Source organism: Chiloscyllium plagiosum, unplaced genomic scaffold (assembly GCF_037043375.1).
Source record: "Chiloscyllium plagiosum isolate Xiang-an unplaced genomic scaffold, Cpla_swu_hap1 HiC_scaffold_16, whole genome shotgun sequence".
Taxonomy (NCBI): domain Eukaryota; kingdom Metazoa; phylum Chordata; class Chondrichthyes; order Orectolobiformes; family Hemiscylliidae; genus Chiloscyllium; species Chiloscyllium plagiosum.
In genome coordinates, this window is record NW_028270154.1 from 14,239,168 (window position 1) to 14,249,675 (window position 10,508).

Here is a 10,508-nt window from a genome sequence, read left to right on the forward strand (position 1 = left end):
GAGAGGCAGTACTGAGGCAGTACTGCATTGTCAGAGAGGCTGCACTGAGGGAGTACTGCTTGTCAGAGAGGCTGCACTGAGGGAGTGCTGCATTGTCAGAGAGGCAGTACTGAGGGAGTGCTGCATTGTCAGAGAGACAGTACTGAGGGAGTACTGCATTGTCAGAGAGGCAGTACTGAGGGAGTGCTGCATTGTCAGAGAGGCTGCACTGATGGAGTACTGCATTGTCAGAGAGGCAGTACCGAGGGAGTGCTGCATTTTCAGAGAGGCAGTACTAAGGGAGTGCTGCACTGTCAGAGAGGCAGTACTGAGGGAGTGCTGCATTGTTAGAGAGGCAGTACTGAGGGGGTGCTGCATTGTCAGAGGGTCAGTACTGAGGGAGTACTGCATTGTCAGAGAGGCAGTACTGAGGGAGTGCTGCATTGTCAGAGAGGCTGCACTGAGGGGGTGCTGCATTGTCAGAGAGGCTGCACTGAGGTGGTGCTGCATTGTTAGAGAGGCAGTACTGAGGGAGTACTGCATTGTCAGAGAGGCTGCACTGGGGGAGTGCTGCATTGTCAGAGGGTCAGTACTGAGGGAGTACTGCATTGTCAGAGAGGCTGCACTGGGGGAGTGCTGCATTGTCAGAGGGTCAGTACTGAGGGGGTGCTGCATTGTCAGAGGGTCAGTACTGAGGGGGTGCTGCATTGTCAGAGAGGCAGTACTGAGGGGGTGCTGCATTGTCAGAGAGGCAGTACCGAGGGAGTGCTGCATTGTCAGAGAGGCAGTACCGTGGGAGTGCTACATTGTCAGAGAGGCAGTACTGAGGGGGTGCTGCATTGTCAGAGAGGCAGTACTGAGGGGGTGCTGCATTGTCAGAGAGGCAGTACTGAGGGAGTGCTGCATTGTCAGAGAGGCTGCACTGAGGGGGTGCTGCATTGTCAGAGGGTCAGTACTGAGGGAGTACTGCATTGTCAGAGAGGCTGCACTGGGGGAGTACTGCATTGTCAGAGAGGCAGTACTGAGGGAGTACTGCATTGTCAGAGAGGCTGCACTGAGGGAGTGCTGCATTGTCAGAGAGGCTGCACTCAGGGAGTGCTGCATTGTCAGAGAGGCAGTACCGAGGAAGTGCTGCATTGTCAGAGAGGCAGTACCGTGGGAGTGCTACATTGTCAGAGAGGCAGTACTGAGGGGGTGCTGCATTGTCAGAGAGGCAGTACTGAGGGAGTGCTGCACTGTCAGAGAGGCTGCACTGAGGGAGCACTGTATTGTCAGAAGGGCAGTACTGAGGGAGTGCTGCACTGTCAGAGAGGTAGTACCGAGGGAGTGCTACATTGTCAGAGAGGCAGGACTGAGGGAGCGCTACATTGTCAGAGAGTCAGTACTGAGGGAGTGCTGCACTGTCAGAGAGTCAGTACTGAGGTAGTGCTGCACTGTCGGAGGGTCAGTACTGAGGGAGTACTGCATTGTCAGAGGGTCAGTACTGAGGGAGTGCTGCACTGTCAGAGGGTCAGTACTGAGGGAGTGCTGCATTGTCAGAGGGTCAGTACTGAGGGAGTGCTGCACTGTCGGAGGGTCAGTACTGAGGGAGTACTGCATTGTCAGAGGGTCAGTACTGAGGGAGTGCTGCATTGTCAGAGATGCTGCACTGAGGGAGCACTGTATTATCAGAGAGGCTGCACTGAGGGGGTGCTGCATTGTCAAAGGGTCAGTACTGAGGTGCTGCATTGTCAGAGGGTCAGTACTGAGGGAGTACTGCATTGTCAGAGGGTCCGTACTGAGGGAGTGCTGCACTGTCAGAGGGTCAGTACTGAGGGAACATTGCACTTGCAGTGCTGGGGCAGTACGGATAAAGCACTACACTGTCAAAGGGTGGTTGTAAGGAATATCCGCACTGTCAGATGGTTAGTTCTGAGCTCTCTCTGCACTATCAGAATGGAACAGTGCTGAAGGAGCACTGCAGGGTGAAAGGGACAGCAATGAGCGCGAGATGTATGCACTGGCATGCTGTCTTTTGGATGACACATTATAACCAAACCCAATCTTTTCTCTCTCAGACAAATGTAAAAGATCACAAGGTATCACTATGAAAAGAAATAGGAACTTTCTTCCCAATTGTTATCCCTCAACCGTCAACACTAGAAACAGCAAGTCTGGTCATTATCATATAGGTGTGGTCAGAGTGTGTTGTGTAGTCTTCAGCAGCTGTGTTGCCTTTATCACAATAGTGACTGCATTTCCAAAGTATCCAACTGACTATATCATACATTGAGATGTGCTGAAATGCTGAAAGGTGCTGTAGAATTGTGGTATTTGTTGTGGGAATGACTGACAATGTAGAGGTAGCTTTACTTTCACTTTAAAAGAGTTGAGGGAACTTTACTCTGTGAATCATCCTGTGCTGTCCTGGGATTCTTGGATGTTGACAGTGAAAAGGAAGCTTTACTTTCAGTAACTGAGGAAGCTTTAATCTGTCCAGCATCTTGCTGTGCCTCGGAGTGTTTGCTGGGGTCAGTGGAGGGGGAGCTTTACTCTGTATCTAACCCGGTGCTGTCCATGTCCTGGGAATGTTTGATGAGGACTGTATAGAGGGAGCTTTACTCTGTATCTAACCCAGTGCTGTCAATGTCCTGGGAATGTTTGATGAGGACTGTATAGAGGGAGCTTTGCTCTGTATCTAACCCGGTGCTGTCCATGTCGTGGGAATATTTGATGAGGACTGTATAGAGGGAGCTGTATTTTTAATTTAAACAAGTAGAGGCAACTTTCCTCTTTGTCTAATTCCATATTGTTCATGCTCTTAATTTTCAGTCCAATTTTCCCTGAACCAGCTGTGACAAGAGCTCCTCCCCTGATCCATCACCATCATACTGTGCACTCTGTGACTGCAGGAAGTGCTGGATCAGCCTGTCTGAGCTGCAATCAGAGAAGGAAGAGATCTGCATTGCAGATACACAGACGAGCCAAAGAGACCAAGAGCAGGAATCATGGAGTGGAGGTCACTGTCCTCTCTGTGGGCAGGTACAAGAAACCACAAGTTCCTCAAACCTGACCTCATTACAATTAGGAAACAATCTCTGGTGTTCAGGCTAATATTGCAGAAGCCAGAACATTAACTGATAGGAGTTGCCTGGCTCCACACTGACTCCGCAGAATACGATAGTACAGAGGAAGGTCATCATGCCTTGCACTGACTTTAGGAATGAGCTATCTAATAAGTCCCAATCCCATTCTCTTCCCCCACAGCCTTCCAGACTTTTCCACATCAAATAGTTTTGCAATTCCCTTTTCAAAGTTATAATTGAATCTTCTTTCACCACACTTTGATGCAGCACATAACTTACTCAATTAAAGATCAGTCTTTTCATCCCCACACTCCCCTCAAACAAACACCTCTGGATTTATTGCTCAACCTTCTAAGTATGCTTCTTGAGATGACTGGCTCAGTTGCCTACTATGACCGAAATGATTGATTTATGGCTTATTTGATGAGGGAGATTGTGATAATGTCACTGCACAAGTAATCCAGAGGGCCAGGCTAATGTTCTGGGTCAGGGGCTCTAACCTCACCTTAATGGCTGGTGAAAATTTGGACATAATTCATACATTCTGGAATATAAAGCTTATCTCAGTGATGGTGACTACGAAACTATAATTGATTGTTATGAAAATACATCTCCAGCACTTTCTGTTTTTATTTTCAGCTTAACAAATGACCTTTAAGGGGACATTATCTGCCATATTTACCTAGTCTTGTCAAGATTCCAGACCCACAGCAATGTGACTCCTGATGAAGGGCTTATGCCCATAATGTCGACTCTCCTGTTCCTCGAATGCTGCCTGACTGGCTGTGCTTTTCCAGCACCACACTCTTCGACTCTGATCTCCAGCATCTGCAGGCCTCACTTTCTCCACAGTAATGTGGTTGACTGTTAACTACCCTCTGAAATGGTCAAGCAAGCCACTCAAAGTCATAGAGTGATAGAAACAGCATGGAAACAGACTCTTTGGTCCAACCAGCCCATGCCATCCATAATCCCAAACGAAACTAGTCCCACCTGCCAGTTCAAGACCATTAGGAGCTGGGCATTAAAAGCTGGCCTAATAACTGATGCACGTAGGAGAAAGTGAGGACTGCAGATGCTGGATGCTGCCTGACCAACTGATGCACGTATCCCATTAAGGAGTAGATAATACTACTATGTGATAATACTAATATGTAAATCTAATATGCGCCCTCTCCAAGACTTGCCATCCTTTTGAAGGTGAGATCTCTCAGAATTGGTCAGAGCAGTCCATCTGAGACCAGTCAGTTATTTGTACTGTTTTAACACAATTTTGGTGCTGCTGTACTCAATGCCTCTCCATATAAGCAAAAGATAACTTTTTTTTCTTTGACAAACTGTCTGGTAATCTCCAAGAATTAATAAGTTATGTATCCACACAGAGAGTGGGGTATTCCACCACAGCCCTTAGTCCCACTGCTTCTCCATAACATCCCATTCACCACATGCCCATAGCCAGGCTTCAGGTCCAGGTAGCTCCTCATCTACCTGCTTAGGCTCATTGTGTGGTGTTGACTGAGCTGGGATTCAGGTCTGGTCTCCCACTGACTGAGCTGGGATTCAGGGCTGGTCTCCCACTGACTGAGCTGGGATTCAGGGCTGGTCTCCCACTGACTGAGCTGGAATTCAGCGAGGTAAAAACAATGACTGCAGATGCTGGAAACCAGATTCTGGATCAGTGGTGCTGGAAGAGCACAGCAGTTCAGGCAGCATCCGACAAGCAGCAAAATCGACATTTCGGGCAAAAGCCCTCATTCCTGATGAAGGGCTTTTGCCCGAAACGTCGATTTTGCTGCTCGTCGGATGCTGCCTGAATTGCTGTGTTCTTCCAGCACCACTGATCCAGAAAGTGAGCTGGGATTCAGGGCTGGTCTCCCACTGACTGAGCTGGGATTCAGGGCTGGTCACCCACTGACTGAACTGGGATTCGGGGCTGGTCTCCCACTGACCGAGCTGGGATTCAGGGCTGGTCTCCCACTGACTGAGCTGGGATTCAGGGCTGGTCTCCCACTGACTGAGCTGGGATTCAGGGCTGGTCTCCCACTGACTGAGCTGGGATTCAGGGCTGGTCTCCCACTGACTGAGCTGGGATTCAGGGCTGGTCTCTCACTGACTGAGCTGGGATTCAGGGACGGTCTCTCACTAACTGAGCTGGGATTCGGGGTGGTCTGTAGCCCAAATATAAGTGCACGTGTTTCTGACTGATGTATTATCTCTGACTATAGGTTTCGTGTTACACGTGTTGGGAAAGGTCACTGGGCGCAGGAACTGAGCAGGCTGCCTGCGATTGAAACATGTTCCCGGGGTCATTCAACGCAGACAGACTCGGAGTGTGAGAAACCCACCACTCATGAAAGCACAGCCAATGAGGAGACGATAAAGGTACGTTGCTGTGTGTCGTGAGCTGGGTTCCCCTCAGACTCAGTCGGCTCTGAACATTGCCCTCGCACAATTCCCACGCGCCCCCCCCCCCCCCCACTTCCTTTCCTCGTCTACCTCAAACCCCACTCATTACTCCATCTCATTCACTCCTCACTCCACTCCCATCACCCCTACTTCCCTCTCTGTGCTTACACATCCTCCTCGCCTGGTTGGTGACTGATCTTCTTTATCATTTTGCGAAAAATGTCAGTGGACGACTGAGTACAGGCTTCCCATCTGACAAAGGATCTGCAGATTCACAGAGATCAGATTCATAATTCATTTTGTATTATTCCAGGAGTCTGATCCTGCCCAGCTGTGACTCGAGAATGAGCTTCTCACAGGTGGGTTCTCAAGAATATCATGTTTTGGATGGAAATAAAGAATAATTAGTGATCAATCTGAATCACTGACCCTGCTGGCTGCTCAGTCTGTGACCATTGCTAAGTCTGACTACTTCTCTTTCCCACTTATATAATTTCTGATTTTTCTCCCTGCCCTTTGTCTATTTGTCTTTCAACCCCACTTCTCTTTCTGTCTCACTCTCTCTGTCCACCTTCCCTTGTAGTCGAGTGTAAATAATTGAGTAAATTTGTGGTGTGTGAACGTGTGCAATGCAGCACACTCAAATGGATAAAGGAATGGTTCGTTGTTCACTCTGGAATGATGTGCAGTGTATGTGCGTGTCACTGTAGCCGTGTGTGTGTGTGTGACTGTATCACTGTCACTCTGACGTTAAGTGACTGAGTGCTGCTGTCTGTTCTTTTTCAGGGCTGTGTCTTCCCTTCCGGACAAGACGCAGACAGCCAGTGATGGGCCTGGAGATGATGATACCAAAGGCCTAGCCTGATCTCAGACACAATCTCAGCACTCGTCCCCAATCCTAACCGCAAGCGAGGAACCTCATTTCAAAACTACACTGTCCTTCTGGTCCATCTCGCACTCTGCACTTGGGAGCTGGGACTCTAGTACCAGATACACAACCAGTGAGGCAGAAAGATGGTCAGCTAGCTGGGGCATCCTCGCTGGTCTGATTGTAAACTCAAATCCATATAACCTTTAACTTACATTTCAGCTTGACCCAGATCTCTGGGGCTGTGCTGAGCTTGGGTATAGTTGTGGTGGAGGGGGAGGGGAAGGGGAAAGATGGGGTTTCACCCCAACCTGAAGAGATTGCTTGTCAACTTGCCCACACACCCCAATGCAATAGTTCAATTCTCATCAGCTCCGAAAGCGGCCTTAAGTGAAATGAGTGTGGACAGACCAGACATGCACAGGCCTCTTGCACACCCTGGTGGCATTAGCTGGCACTGCAGTCCTTTCTCACAGCTTGTTCACAGATTCCCTCTGGGAAGAAAATTAGTGTTCAGTGATGTTTAATCCCTCATTTTACTTTACTCCTGGAGATTAATTAAACCAATCCTGAACAGTTAAGAAGACCCAAAACCTGGTGTAGAACAGTGTGGGAAGCAGAGAGGAAGAAATCCCTCCTTAAAAAGACTTGCATTTCTACGTTCTTTCATAACATCAAAAGCATTCACAACCAACGAAGTACCTTTGGAACATACCAATGGTGGAAAACCCAGCAGCCAAATGTACAGGCAGTGGGCTCCCCCAAATGTGATATTTTCCAAATAACCTATTTTACTTTCAAATTGAAAAAGAAGAACTGCAGATGGTGGAGATATGAAACAAACAACAGAAATCGCTGGAGAAACTCAGATGGTCTGGCAGCACCTGTGGAGAGAAAGCAGAGTTAATGCTTCCAGTCCAGTTTCAGAACTCCAGTTGGTGTAGGAGCCTTCAGCTGCATAAACTCCGTGAACTGGAATCCTCAATCAGCCTCATTTTAGTCTCTTAGTTCACTTTTTCAGACCTACTCTTTTGAGCAAACGTATGGCCACCTTGCTCCCTATAGCTTTTGTGGCACATTGGTAGTGTCCCTACCTTTGGGCCACAAGGCCTGGGGTCAAGTCGCACCTGCGTCAGAGGCGGGTCATAACATATCTGAACAGGTTGATTAAAAATATCTTTGGCCATCTGACCTCATGTCTTCTTATGTGACTTGGTGTCATACTTAGTTTCAGAATGTCCCCGTGATGTTGCTTGGGATGTTTCATTATGCTGAAGATGCTTCACAAATATAAGGTGTTGTTGTTGAAAGGAAAATGCAAGCACATGGCGAAGTAAGCATAGAACATAGAAAAGTACAGCACAGAACAGGCCCTTTGGCCCACGATGTTTTGCCAAGGATTAATCCTAATGTAAAATAAAATAACCTAACCTACACACCCTTAAATTTACTACTGTCCATGTGCATGTCCAGCAGTCGCTTAAATGTCCCCAATGACTCTGCTTCCACCACCACAACTGGCAATGCATTCCATGCATTCTCTGTGTAAAGAACCTACCTCTGACGTCTCTATACCTTTCTCCAAATATCTTAAAAATATGACCCCTTGTACCAGTCAATCCTGCCCTGGGAAAAAGTCTCTGGCTATTGACTCTATCCATGCCTCTCATTATCTTGTATACCCCAATCAGGTCCCTCTCTTCCTCCTTCTCGCCAGGGAGAAAAGTCCAAGCTTAGTCAATCTCTCTTCATAAGGCAAGCCCTCCAGTCCAGGCAGCACCCTGGTAAACCTTCTTTGCACCCTCTCCGAAGCCTCTGTACCTTTCCTGTAGTAGGGCGACCAGAATTGGACACAATATTCCAAGTGTCGTCTCACCAGGGACTTGTAGAGCTGCAGCAAAACCTCGCAGCTCTTAAACTCGATCCCCTTGTTAATGAAAGCCAAAACACCATATGCATTCTTAACAACCCTATCCATTTGGATGGCAACTTTGAGGGATCTATGTACTTGAACACCAGGATCCCTCTGTTCCTCCACACTGCCAAGCAGTCGGTTTGCAGAATGACACCTGCAGAGGGAGGACATTCAGCCCTCTTAGGGAGCTGTCTGATTTCCCTGTTCTTTGCCCCATACGATGGATAAATACTTGAAGAGAGAAATTAGCTGAAGAAATTTATTGTCAAATCTGCTTTTGGTGCCATTTCAGTTCAAATTGCATTCTGAGCTCGAGTCGCCTGACGGGTCACTGATAGAGAATTGGGAATCGATCTGAGCACATCACACCCGGCTCATGTGTCCACCCCACAGCTTCAGGCATCAGCTCCTCCTCTGCTTGACAGCCATAATACAAACACATGAATTAAGAGAGGTATTAAGTCATACTATATGACTCTATTTGGCCTTCAAGCCTGCTCCACCATTCATTCAGGTCATGCCTACTCTGTTTGAGTTCCTAATTCCAAGGAATTGGAATGATCTCAACGATAGGTGAGCAGTCTCAAATGGCTAAACAGACTCTTCCTAAACAGTCTGTGTGTGCCCAGTTCTGAACTGCTAGGTTTGTTCGAAATCTTTTCAACTATCCAACTCCTCCTGCCTTTGGCTTCTCCCCTCCACCTTCCTGTACCCCCCCCCCACAGTCTCCCCTCCACCTTCCTGTACCCCCCCAGTCTCCCCTCCACCTTCCCGTACCCCCACACCTTCTCCCCTCCACCTTCCCGTACCCCCCCACCTTCTCACTTTCACCTTCCCGTGCCCCCACACCGTCTCCCCTCCAGCTTCCCGTACACCCACACCTTCTCCCTTCCACCTTCCCGTACCCCCACACCGTCTCCCCTCTACCTTCCTGTAACCCCCACTTCTCCCTTTCACCTTCCCGTACCACACCTTCTCTCCTCCACCTTCATGTACCCCCCCACACCGTCTCCCCTCCACCTTTCTGTACTCCCCCACGCCGTCTCCGCTCCACCTTCCCGTACCACCACACCTTCTCCCTTTCACCTTCCCGTACCCCCACACCGTCTCCCCTCCACCTTCCCGTACCCCCACACCTTCCCGTACCCCCAGGCCTTCTCCCCTCCACCTTTCTGTACCCCCCCACGCCGTCTCCTTTTCACCTTCCTGCACCCCCACACCTTCTCCCTTTCACCTTCCCGTACCCCCCACCACAGTCTCCCCTCCACCTTCCCGTACCCCCCACCACAGTCTCCCCTCCACCTTCTCGTACCCCCACACCTTCTCCCCTCCACCTTCCCGTACCCCCACACCTTCTCCCCCACACCTTCTCCCCTCCACCTTCCTGTACCCCCCACCACAGTCTCCCCTCCACCTTCCCGTACCCCCACACCTTCTCCCCTCCACCTTCCCGTACCCCCCACCACAGTCTCCCCTCCACCTTCCCGTACCCCCACACCTTCTCCCGTCCACCTTCCCGTACCCCCACACCGTCTCCCCTCTACCTTCCTGTACCCCCCACTTCTCCCTTTCACCTTCCCGTACCACACCTCTCCTCCACCTTCATGTACCCCCCACACCGTCTCCCCTCCACCTTTCTGTACCACCCCACGCCGTCTCCCTTTCACCTTCCCGTACCCCCACGCTGTCTCCCTTTCACCTTCCCGTACCCCCACGCCTTCTCCCCTCCACCTTCCCGTACCCCCACACCGTCTCCCCTCCACCTTTCTGTACCCCCCCACGCCGTCTCCCTTTCACCTTCCCATACCCCCACACCGTCTCCCCTCCACCTTCCCGTACCACCACACCGTCTCCCCTCCACCTTTCTGTACCCCCCACGCCGTCTCCCTTTCACCTTCCCATACCCCCACACCTTTTCTCCTCCACCTTCATGTACCCCCCCACACCGTCTCTCCTACACCTTCATGTACCCCCCACACCGTCTCCCCTCCACCTTCCCGTAACCCCCACGCCGTCTCCCTTTCACCTTCCCGTACCCCCAGGCCTTCTCCCCTCCACCTTTCTGTACCCCCCCACGCCGTCTCCCTTTCACCTTCCTGCACCCCCACACCTTCTCCCTTTCACCTTCCCGTACCCCCCACCACAGTCTCCCCTCCACCTTCCCGTACCCCCACACCTTCTCCCCTCCACCTTCCCGTACCCCCCCACCTTCTCACTTTCACCTTCCCGTACCCCCACACCGTCTCCCCTCCACCTTCCTGTACCCCCACACCTT

At 50.3% G+C, this 10,508-nt stretch overlaps 1 protein-coding gene across 1 annotated transcript in view; it reads left to right on the forward strand.

Moving 5' to 3' along the window:
* Positions 1 to 7,696, forward strand: part of LOC122556884 (RELT-like protein 2) — a 33,053-nt gene extending 25,357 nt beyond the window's left edge. Inside the window, exons 6-9 of the mRNA XM_087995036.1 lie at positions 2,791 to 3,000; positions 5,270 to 5,426; positions 5,764 to 5,809; positions 6,237 to 7,696. Coding sequence (XP_087851162.1) covers positions 2,791 to 3,000; positions 5,270 to 5,426; positions 5,764 to 5,787 — 391 coding nt within the window. The 3' untranslated portion in view covers positions 5,788 to 5,809; positions 6,237 to 7,696. The remainder of the gene's footprint in view (positions 1 to 2,790; positions 3,001 to 5,269; positions 5,427 to 5,763; positions 5,810 to 6,236) is intronic.
* Positions 7,697 to 10,508: the final 2,812 nt, after the last annotated feature.